Genomic DNA, 12,352 nt, shown 5'->3' with positions numbered 1-12,352 from the left:
TGCTTTTATTTTTTCTTCTTGGTTTTTTTTTATTACTCACAAGGGGAAATGACCCATTTCTGATATATTTACTATAAATTTGTATGTTGGTTGATGCAGTTGAAAATTACACCCATTTTGTTGCTACATGATTTTAATATTAAAATAGTTGACATGAAAATGCCAACTAAAATTAATAGTAGAGTCAGATTTAATGTAGATTTTTCCAGCTCTTATTTCTATGCCAAACTAAATGTCGTTATTTTAGAACCGTGATGATTGAAGAGTTTCTATTTTCATTGGAAAGCTCCCTAAGTAGAACAGTATTTTAAAATAAAAGCTAACAATTCTGTAAAAATTTGGCTTTTGCTTTTATAAATTCTCATGTTTATATACCCATCTTTGCAAGTTTGTGCTCATTTAATGTTACATTTATTTTTATTAAGGAAGGATGCAAAGTATATTTCCTTGAGTCTATTTTTAAAATTGTATTTTAACTTTTACACTTAGTGAAATTCAACTTTATGATGTTTATAGGATATTCATTTAAGTTTCTGAGCTATGTATTCGCTTTTGCTCGCTCCTAGTTCCTCCCATTTTAAAAAATAGGGATTGTGTTTTCATTTAAGCAATGACGTAAGACTAAAATTTCAAGGAACTTAGAGTTCTGATTCCAGTTAAGTTAGTGTTGTCTTGTATGTAACTTTATACAGTTGCTTAAATTCTTTGTTGTTCCAGGTTCACCTAATGTTAGGTATTGATAGAATCCACAATGAAATTGATATTCAGTAAATATCATTGACTAAGGTAGTATATTTGGGACCTGTGTGTCATACAGTTACACAGAAGAATTAGGAAGGATAAGCTATAAGGACTAAATATTATAAGAATATGTATATTTTTCTTCTTTATTTTTCTAGTCAAACTTCGCCATGGGTCGCTTTCCTAGTACATGTAGGAAATGTTACATGCTTGATTTTGGCTTGGCTCGACAATTTACCAATTCCTGTGGTGACGTCAGACCAGTAAGATTTTTCATATTATTATTAAGTATTTGAGAATTAACCTATTTATAATATCACTCTTATTAAAGAAATGCTAATTATATATCAGAATGGATGTCATTCAAAAAGTAGCATATAGAGACAGCAGTCAGAAACATGGCAGCATGAGGGGTCCCCCTTGACCGCTCTTCTTGAAGTTATTATAAGTTGAACAGCTCAGCTGTAATCCAACAAAAGATTACCTGTGCAATACCCAAACACATCTGAGAAAGGTCTTTATTACACCTTCAAATCTAAAGGATAGCTTTGCTAGGTATATTATTCTTGGCTGGTAATTTCTCTCTTTCAGTAGTTTGAATATTTGATTCTACTTCCTCCTTGTAGGTAGAGTTTCTGCTGAAAAAAATCTGATGATAATCTAATGGGCTTTCCTTTGTAGCTTACTATCTTCTTTTCCCTGGCTGCCTTGAGAATTCTTTCCTTGTCATTAATTTTTGGCAATTTCAATATAATGTGCCTTGGAGAAATCCTTTTAGGATTTTGGTAATTAGGTGTTCTGTTTGTTTCTTGGATTTGAGGATCCAGTTCTCCACAGAGATTTGGGAAGTTCTCAACTATTTGTTTGAATTGGCTTTCCATGCCCTTCTCCCTCTCTTCTCCTTCTGGTATACTCATTATTCTTATATTGCTCTTTCTGTTGGAGTTAGATAGTTTCTTGTAGAGTTCTTTCATTTATTTTAACTCTCAAATCTCAGAATAGGGCACTATGAACTTAAATATAGCATAAAGGTTAAAGGAGATAAAAAATAAAAAGAGAAGAAGAAAATTTGCTACTGCAATTTGGAAACGAACTCACAGCATAAATAAGGATAATGTGTGACAACAAAAACATGAGGGGGGTAGAAGTTTGAACTTGAAAAGGGGAATGGAGATAAGACACATGCTAAAGAAAAAGGACTACTGTATATATGAAACTTTCTTTTACATAAACCTAATGGTAACCACTCAAAAAAAAAATCCACAACTGAGACACGTAACGTAAAAAAAAAGAGGAATCGGGGGTAAAAAATCATAGCATACCACCAAACTAAAGTAACAGACAGAAACACAAAGGCAAAAAAACAATGGAGACACTGAGCTGCCAGAAAACAAAAGACAAAATGGCGGTAGGAAATCCTTATATGTCAATAATCACCAGTGAAAAGGCACAAAGAAGCAGGTTGGATCAAAAAATAGAACTCAACCATATGCTGCCTTCAAGAGACGTATCTCAGCTGTAAGGAGAAGTATAGACTCAAAGTGAAAGGGTGGAAAATGATACTCCAAGAAAATGGCATCCAGAGAAAATCAGGTGTATTCGTACTTTTATCTGACGAAATAGACTTCAAGATAAAAAAGGTAACGAGGGGCCGGCCTGGTCGCTCAGGCGGTTAGAGCTCCATGCTCCTAACTCCAAAGGCTGCCGGTTCGATTCCCACATGGGCCAGTGGGCTCTCAACCACAAGGTTGCCGGTTCAACTCCTCGGAGTACCCTGCAACTAAGATTGAACACGGCACCTTGAGCTCAGCTGCCTCCCGGATGGCTCAGTTGGTTGGAGCGTAGGCTCTCAACCACAAGGTTGCCAGTTCAATTCCTCGAGTTCCGCAAGGGATGGTGGGCGGCGCCCCCTGTAACTAAAATTGAATGCGGCACCTTGAGCTGAGCTGCCGCTGAGCTCCCGGATGGCTCAGTTGGTTGAAATGCGTCCTCTGAACCACAAGGTTGCCGGTTCGACTCCCGCAAGGGATGGTGGGCTGCGCCCCCTGCAACTAGAAAACGGCAACTGGACCTGGAGCTGAGCTGTGCCCTCCACAACTAAAACTGAAAGGACAACTTGAAGCTGAACCGCACCCTCCACAACTAAGATTGAAAGGACAACAACTTGACTTGGAAAAAAGTCCTGGAAGTACATACTGTTCCCCAATAAAGCCCTGTTCCCCTTCCCCAATAAAATCTTTGGGGGAAAAAAAAAAAGAAGTAACAAGAGACCAAGATGGCCATTTCATAATGATAAAGGGGACAGTACAACAAGAAGACATAACACTTATCAATATATATGCTCCCAATCAAGGAGCACCAAAATGTATAAAGCAACTACTAAGAACTAATGGGAGAAACTGACAAAAACACAATTATAGTAGGGGACCTAAATATGCCATTAACAGCTATGGGTAGATCATCCAAACAGAAAATCAGTAAGGAAATATCAGCCTTAAATGACACATGAGACAAAATAGACATGATGAGCCTTTCATCTCAGAACACCAGACTATGCATTCCTTTCTTGTGCACATGGAACATTCTCAAGGATAGACCATATGTTGGGACACAAAACTAGCCTCTACAAATATGTGGAGATTAAACAACATACTTTTAAAGAACAACTGGGTCAAAGAAAGAATAAGAGATCAAAAGATACATAGAAACAAATGAGAATGAAAATATAACATATCAAAATCATTGCGCGTCTGCAAAAGCAGTAATAAGACGTAAATTTATATCATTGAAGGCCTAGCTCAAGAAACAAGAAAAATTCCAAATAAACAGTCTAATACATTGCATCTTAAAGAACTAGAAAAAGAAGAACAAATGAAACCCAAAGTCAGCAGAACAAAGGAAATAATAAAAATTAGAGCAGAATTAAATGAAATAAAGAACAAAAAGACAACAGAAAAAAAGCAGCAAAGAACTGGTTCTTTGAAAAGATTAATAAAATTGACAAATCCCTGGCTAGACTCACTAAGGAAAAAAGAAAAGACACAAATAAGCAAAATCAGAAACGAAAGAGAGGTTACGACGAATACCACAGAAATACAAAGGATCATACAAGAATACTATGAAGGACTATATGCCACCAAATTCAATAACCTAGAAGAAATGGACAAGTTCTTAGACATATATATATAACCTTCCTAGACTGAATAACAAAGAATTGGAAAATCTAAATAGACCAATCAACAGTGAGGAAATTGGAACAATCATCCAAAACCTCCTCAAAAGCAAAAGTCCAGGACCAGATGGCCTCACTAGTGAATTCTACCAAGCAGTCAAAGGTAATTTAATACCTGTCCTTCTCAAACTCTTCCAAAAAAATTGATGGAGAGAGGTAATACTTCCTAACTTATTTTATGAGGTCAACATTACCCTGATACCAAAACCTGGTAAGGATAACACACACAAAAAACTACAGACCAATATCTCTGATGAATACAAATGCAAAAATCCTAAACAAAACATTGACAAATTGAATACAACAATACATTAAAAAGATTATACATCACAATCAAGTGAGGTTCATTTCAGGGGCACAGGGATGGTTCAGCATATGCAAATCGATCAATGTGATACACCACATAAACAAAATAAAGAATAAGAATCCTTTGTTTATATGGTCATATCAGTAGATGCAGAAAAAGCATTTGACAAGATACAGCACCCATTTATGATTAAAACATTTAATAAAATGGGTATAGAAGCAAAGTTCCTACGACAGATCCTCAGCCAACATCATACTTAATGGTGAAAAACTGAAAGCTTTCCCCCTATGATCAGGAAAAAGTCAAGGATGCACCCTGTCACCACTGTTACTCAACATAGTATTGGAAGTCTTGGCCAGAGCAATCAGACGAGAAAGAAATAAAGGGCATCCAAATTGGCAATGAAGAAGCAAATTGTTACTATTTGCAGGTGACATGATTCTTTATATAGAAAACCCTAAAGACTCCACCAAAAATACTATTAGAAACAATAAACAAATACAGTAAAGTTGCAGGATACAAAATCAATGTACAAAAATTCATTGTGTTCCTATATACTAACAATGAAATTTCAGAAAAAAATAAACCAATTAACAATTTCTTTTGCAATTGCAACAAAAAGAATAAAATACCTAGGAATAAACTTAACAAAGGATGTGAAGGACCTACACACTGAAAAATATAAGACATATATTAAAAGAAATTGAAGAAGACACAAAGAAATGGAGAGATACTCTGTGTTCATGGTTTGGAAGAATCAACAGTTAAAATGGCCATGTTACTCAAAGCAATATACAGATTTAATGCAATCCCCATCAAAATACCACTGGCATTTTTTTTAAAGAAATAGAACCAAAATTAATCAGATTTGTATGGAATCATAAAAGACACCAAATAGTTAAAACAATCATAAGGAAAAAGAACAAGGCCACAGGTATCATACTCCCTGACTTCAGTGTATACTACAAATGACAATAATTAAAACAGCATGGTATTGGCAGAGAAACAGACACACAGACCAATGGAATAGAATTGAAATCCCAGAAATAAACCCATCCTAAATATGGACAGATAATTTTTGACAAAGGAGCTGAAAACATACAATGGGGAGAAGAACGCCTCTTCAATAAAAGGTGCTGGAAGAATTGGATAGCCACATGCAAAAGAATGAAACTAGACTGCTATCCTGTTTCCCTGAAAATAAGACCTAGTCAATCAGTTCTAATGCGTCTTTTGGAATAAAAATTAATGTAAGACCCAGTATTATATATTATATTATATTATGTTATATTATATTATATTATATTATTCAGTCTTATAGTAAAATAGACTGGTTCTTATAGTAAAATAAGACTGGTTCTTATATTGATTTTTGCTCCAAAAGATGCATTACAGCTGATTGTCCAGGTAGGTCTTATTTTTGGGGAAACACGGTATCTGTCACCATGTACAAAAATTAACTCAAAATGGATCAAAGACCTAAACATAAGACCTGAAACAATAAGCTGCATAGAAGAAAACATAGGTAGTAAATTTATGGACCTTGGGTTCAAAGAGGATTTTATGAATTTGACCTCAAAGGCAAGGGAAGTAAAAGCTAAAATAATGAATGGGACTGTATCAAACTGAAAAACTTGTGCACAGCAAAAGAAACCATCGACAAAATAAAGAGGCAGCCAACCAAATGGGAGAAGATATTTGCAAACAATGCCTCTGATAAGGGGTTAATATCCAAAAATATATAAGGATCTCATACAACTTAACAATAAAAAAACAAATAATCCAATTAAAAATGGGCAGAGGACCTAAATAGACATTTCTCCAAAGAGGACATACAGATGGCCCATAGACGTATGAAAAGATGCTCAACATCACTAATCATCAGAGAAATGCAAATCAAAACCACAATGAGATGTCACCTCTTTCAGATTTTTTTAATGTCATCTTCTCTGCCAACACAGAAGAATATTCCTTCATTTCAGGTTTTTGTTCAGAGCCATCAACATCATATAACACGTGTTCCAAAATCCAAGAAAAGGGGGGGAGGTGGTGGTAAAATGGCACTTTCCATCTTCAGAGAATATGCCTGTGCATAGATCATGAATGGACTACCTGAGAATTTTGTACAGCTTATTTCAAAACTTGGCACCAGTTTGCAGGCTTGATGAAGAATACTTCTTTCTGAAAAATTTAGAACTTGTTTCCACAGTTCTCTTAAAGACGTTTTTTGGCCTGTGCCTAAAATTAGGTTTCTGAAGGTGTTAACATCACATAAAATTACAAATTAGCTAAATGGATCCTCAGTCTTTGTTAGATACCTTTCCAGCATAGGGAATCTATTCAGGTTGAATTTTTAAAAATAACATAATTTGATTTTCCGAAAGATACTTCCTCAAGTCCCTCACTCTACCTTAGCAAGAGTGACCCTGCTACTGCGTGTGTCAGGGCTGCTGCCACTCAGCTGAGCCTCCCAGAGGCGGGGTGAAGCCACCCCTTCTTACTTCTTTAATCAAGCGTTTGTTAGTCTGTGAACATACTTATAATAGCTACTTTTAAATCTTTTACTATTAAATCCAACATCTAGTCACTCGCATAGGCAGTTTCTGTTGCCTGTTTTGTTTTTTTCGTGTATGGGTCATATTTCAGTTTCTTTGCATGCCTTACAAATTGGATATTTTGGATAATATATTGTAATTTCTGGGGCTGGTACCCCCTTCCAGCGCTTGTTATTGTTCTTTGCTTTTTTATATGTTTAGTGCCTCACTGGATTATTTTAGGGACCTCTACCCCCAAGTGTGTGTTAAGCTCCGCCAATTGCTGGCTGATTGCTCTGTTGTTTACAGCAGTGCCCTGGGCATAAATTCCTTGACAGACTAATCAAACTGTGCCTCCTAAAGTGGAATTGTTTCTGAGGTCAGAGTTCTGATGTTTGTTGTGACCTCAGGAGGGTCCCTCCAATCTGTCTTAGTCCTCTGGTTCTCCCCTGGCAGGCCTATCTTCTAGGTGTATCTTCGTTAGATCCACCAACCTCCTTCCAATTCCCTTTACCACAACCTCCACTATTTTTGAGAGGGGGTTTTAGGTTAACTTAACTGTTGCAAATGAAATAATTTCCTTTAGGAAGAGATTAGGAGGTATCTTTTTCTTTTGTTTTTTTCTTAAAACAAAAGTCGTCTTCTTCCTCCAGGTGAGTGAGCCTGGGTTTGGAGTTGGGGATGAGGAAATGGTAAGTTGCCGTCTGGTGACTACTCACGTCAGGATCCGAGCCCTGGAGTTGAGTTGGGAGCAGTAGCCTAAGGCTCCTCTGCTTGCTTCTCCTGGCTGGGAACCGCTGCCTCCTGAGCCAGGAGAAGGACAGTTGGAACCCTGCCCAAGGTAGAGCCTCCATTCCATAAGAGAAGGCTAGGAACTTCCACCTCTCCACCCACACTTGCTCAGGACTTAGCCTGCTCAGCAACAGGCAGGCATCTGAGAGAGGAGAAATACTGAAGTCCTGCTCCTTTGGTCAGAAAGCCCTCTGGCTGGGAAGTGGAGAAGAAGGGAGCCCTGGGTTCCTGGCTGCTGCAGTCTGAAGTGGAGCCACCCTACTGAGAGGGTGGGATTGGTTTTGTACATAGTTTAGCCTTTCTTATTGAATTTTCATAGGTTTTCTTGAATAGATGTTTCTTCATTTGTTGTTTGCCCTAGGGCCATTTCCAGAGGCTTTAGTTGTTTTTTTAAAATATTTTTCATCAGTTTTACTGGGGTGTGGATCAGTGGAGCTTCTCACGTTGCCATACTGGCAATTGGTCTCCCACTACAGTTCTTATACTTACGAAGACTGACAGTTAATTTCGCGAACTTGGCCACTGCTCGCTTACATTGGCAGCACTGTACAAACAGTTTGGTAAGGTTTCATAACCTTGGTATATCAGTGTCTCACAGCTGTTTTTGTTGATGTGTGGTGGTGTCTTGCTGAATGGTGTTCATTATTGTTGCATGTTTTTGTGTGCTGTTATGAGAATGTCTGAGCTTGAATTAGAACAATAAACAAACATTAAATTTCTGTTAAACTTGGCAAGAGTGGAAGTGAAATCACGAACATGTTAGTCCAGGTTTGTGGGGATAATGCCATAAAGAAAATGGCAGTGTACAAATGGATTAAATGTTTTTCTGAGGGGAGAGAATGCATCACTGATGAAAAGAGATCAGGCAGACAGTAATGAGCAGAACGGACGAAAACGTTGCAAAAATTTGTCGAATTGTGTGTCAAAATTGTTGAGTAACTGTGAGAAGCATATTGGATGAAGTAAACATCGATAGAGAAACACTTAGGAAAAACCTTCATCTTGGCATGAGAAAGGTGTATGCAAAAATCGTCCTGAAGGAGCTCACTGATGAACAAAAGCAAAGGAGAATCAAAGTTTGCCAAGACTTTTGGAGAGGCAAGACGATGTTTGGGGCCATATTATCACTGGTGATGAAACATGGGTGTACCAATACTATCCTAAAACAAAGCATAAAAGTGCACAATGGAAGTCAGCCAATTCTCCGTGACCAAAAAGTTCTGTCAGTCCAAATCAAGAGTCAAAATGATGTTGCTAACCTTTTTTGATATCAGAAGGATTATTCATTATGAATTTGTACCAACTGGACAAACAGTTAACCAAGTTGACTAATTTGGAAGTGCTGAAAAGGCTGCATGAAAAAGTTAGACCAAAATGACCTGAACTCTTCACTAACAATTCATGGCTCTTACATCGCGACAATGCACCAGCCCACACGGCACTGTCAGTGAGGGAGTTTTTAGCCAGTAAACAAATAACTATTGGAACACACTCCCTACTCACTTGATCTGGCCCCCAGTGACTTTTTTCTTTACCCAAAGATAAAGGAAATATTGAAAGGACGACATTTTAATGACATTCAGGACATAATACGATGACAGCTCTGATGGCCATTCCAGAAAAAGAGTTTCAGAATTGCTTTGAAGGGTGGACTAGGTGCTGGCGTCTGTGCATAGCTTCCCAAGGGGAGCACTTCAAAGGTGACCATAGTGATATTCAGCAATGAGGTATGTAGCACTTTGTCTAGGATGAGTTCTCGAACTTAATTGTTATACCGCATATGTCTACTTTTAAACTTCAGTTTGTTTTAATTTGGTACTGATCATGACTTTCATAGCTAGCAAATTATTTGCATAAAAGTTGAAACATTGGTTTTGAGTGAGCTAACTATTTAATAATAGAATTATATACATAAATGTAAATTATATTTAAAATATATGCACGTGAGAATTTAAGTGCCTAGAAATTATGAGAAAATCTTTCTGGTTCTAGTGAAGGTCCTGCATTAATAGGTAGCAAAGGTTGGTGATGAATTTAGTTTCTATTTAGCTTGTTATATTTGAATGTATTTCTGTAATCCTATTTCTACTCTAAGTACTTTTTTTTTAGTTTCTTGAATATTATCAGGTCATTTTTTATTCACTCATGTAACATGTTTAATGAGCACATATTATGTGTGAGGCATGGGTGTGGTGCTGGGACTGCAGCGGTGATCAAGTAGACCAAAACGAGGCTCTTATAGAGGTTATATTTTAGTCGAGAAGATAGATAATATGCAAATAAATACATAATTTTAAATAGTGTAAATGCTATGAAGAAACACAAAGTAGAGTAAACAGGCAGTGAGGACAGAAGACTGTTTCAGATGTATTAATTAGAATTGAGTTGAGCATTGAATGAATATGAGAATAAGCCATGTGAATATCTGGAAAGAAAGTGTTCCAGGCAAAGGGAACAGCAAGTGCAAAGCCTCTGAGGCAAAATAAGTTTGGTTTGGAAAAGCAGGGAGGCTGCACAGCACAGCACAGCATAATGAGGGGGTAAGAGGAGAGAGACGAGGTTTAAGAGGTTGGTAGGTCCCAAATTGTGTATGATTTTGCAGAGATGGATTTTATTCTAAGTGCGATAGGAAGCCTTTGGAAATATTTGATCATGATTGTTGTATAATCTGTTACATGATCCGTCAATAACCTAACTGTATAGTATAGTTATTTATATACAGAAGTAGGTTATATTTAAAACAATCACATGAGAATTTAAGTGCCTAAAAATTCTGGGAAGACTTATCTTTGTTTTTATCAGTGTTCTTGTGTTAATTGGTAGTCAGGCAGATAAAGAAGTTAGGTTCTAAGCAGTTTATTGGATTTGAATGTATTTCTGAAATCTCATTTCTATTCTAAATAACAGTTTTAAAATTTTTAGAACATATTTTTTAAAAAGTCACTCTGACTATATGAAGACACTATTGAGAGCAAGAGGAGAATCAGAAAGACAATTTAGAAGACTAATGCCATGGTCCAGTGATCATGGATGGTGGCTGGGACCTAGGGCATTGGGGTGGTACAAGGAAGGTGGTGAGAAATGACCATATTTAAGATTTATTTTAAAGATAGATTTAACAAGACTTCCTTCTGAATTTGATAGTGAGATGTGAAAGAAAAAGAGGTAAGAATGACTTCTAATTTTTTGTCCTGAATGAATGGTCATGCTATTAACCATGATAGGGAAGGATGAAGAGCAGAATCAATGAGGGAAAAACAACAATTCTATTTTCTAGAAGTTAAGTTTGAGATGCCTGTTAGGTTTCAGATGGAAATAACAAGAAGATGATATGATGTAGTAATCTGTAGCTCAAAGGAGAAATCAGGGCTGGAGATAATATAAATTTAAGAATCATTTGCTCCCAATGTTTAAAAATAAATGATGATTTCAAAAATGGAAGTAGATTAGATCAGGTAGGATGAAGGTATAGCTAGATAAGAAAAGAGGTCCTGAGTCTGAACCACTGGAGGCCTTTAGCAACGTGATGATGGATAAAGAAGAACTATGAGTTAGCCAAGAGTGGGAGGGAGGCTCAGTCAGTGCGGTAGGAGGAAAAGCAGGAGAATATGACATCGTGGGAGACAAGGAAAGGAAGTGCTTCAGGTATGTGTGGGTGTCATCACCTGCCTCCGATGTTGCTGCTGGGTCCATTAAGGTGGGAACTGAGAACTGACCATCTGGATCACCTATTTGGAGTAGGTTAAAGAGAGACTTGTGGAGAGGACGTGGAGGAAGGGAGTATAAGCAACTCCCTGGAGGAGTTTGTTTTGTTCTAAAGAGGACTGGTAAAATGGGAGTAGTGGAAAGGGCAGTCAAATTCATCCTTTCTTCTTTCCCTAATTTTTTTTAAATGGTAGTTATTATAGCATGCCTGTGTACTGATGGTAATGCTCCAGGAGACGTGAAAAAAATTGATAATGTAGGACAGAGCAGGAATAATTATAGGAGCCAAGTTCTTGCATAGCTGACGGGAAGGAATCCTGGCACAAATGACGAGGTTAGCTGATTATATAAGAGCAAGAACCCGTTTCTGTTGTAACTGAGAACAGGCAGAATAAGTGGACACATGCAGCTAGGCATTTAGATTTGGTAGCAGGAAGTTGAAGTTGTCTCATGGCTTTTATTTTCTCACTGAAGAAAACAAGGCTTTTTGCTGAGAATGTGTAGTGGTGTTAGAGGTTGAAGAGAGAAGAGGATCTGTGAAACAGTTATCATGGAGAGAGAGAGAGTAAACTGACTAGGAAAATAGATTTCTGGGTTGTGCTGAAAGTTCCTTGAGGTATTATGGCAATCTCAGGTACAGTTGTCAGTACAGTTGTGTGGTTTTCCCCAGATATCTTTAACTGCTTTTTAGAGGTGTAATTTAATCCAAGAATTGGGTTTAACCTGGGTTGTGGAAGGGAGAGTATTATTGTGGTCGAACATGGCCCAGGCTGTGTAAGGAGTGAACTTTCCCTTTATTTATATACTGATAGCTGGTTCCTTTTAGAGTTTTTATGCCAGTAGGATTTCATCGTTTTCTTTAAATCTCAAATAAAATTAATTTCATACTTTTGGATCATGATTATGATTGAAATCACTCACATTGTTCCACTAATATAAAATCAGAAGTTGCCTTTGTAGATTTATTTATTGCTTTTAGGAAACTTGAAGCGAGTTGCTTGGATTGTCTAGGAATGCCATCATGTTATCTGTGAAAACCAA

General features: G+C 37.1%; 1 protein-coding gene across 3 annotated transcripts in view; it reads left to right on the top strand.

The window, feature by feature from the left end:
• The window catches only part of TTBK2 (tau tubulin kinase 2), a 130,338-nt gene that overhangs the window by 66,767 nt on the left and 51,219 nt on the right, over positions 1–12,352 (top strand). For all 3 annotated transcript variants that reach the window (XM_019725389.3, XM_074327861.2, XM_019725390.3), the window contains one exon: positions 900–1,004. In XM_019725389.3, coding sequence (XP_019580948.3) covers positions 900–1,004 — 105 coding nt within the window. The remainder of the gene's footprint in view (positions 1–899; positions 1,005–12,352) is intronic.

Source organism: Rhinolophus sinicus, chromosome 3, assembly GCF_057876585.1.
Source record: "Rhinolophus sinicus isolate RSI-liver-muscle chromosome 3, RSI-T2T, whole genome shotgun sequence".
Classification (NCBI taxonomy): domain Eukaryota; kingdom Metazoa; phylum Chordata; class Mammalia; order Chiroptera; family Rhinolophidae; genus Rhinolophus; species Rhinolophus sinicus.
Note: the sequence above shows the minus strand (reverse complement) of the source record. Positions and strands in the feature narration are given on the sequence as shown.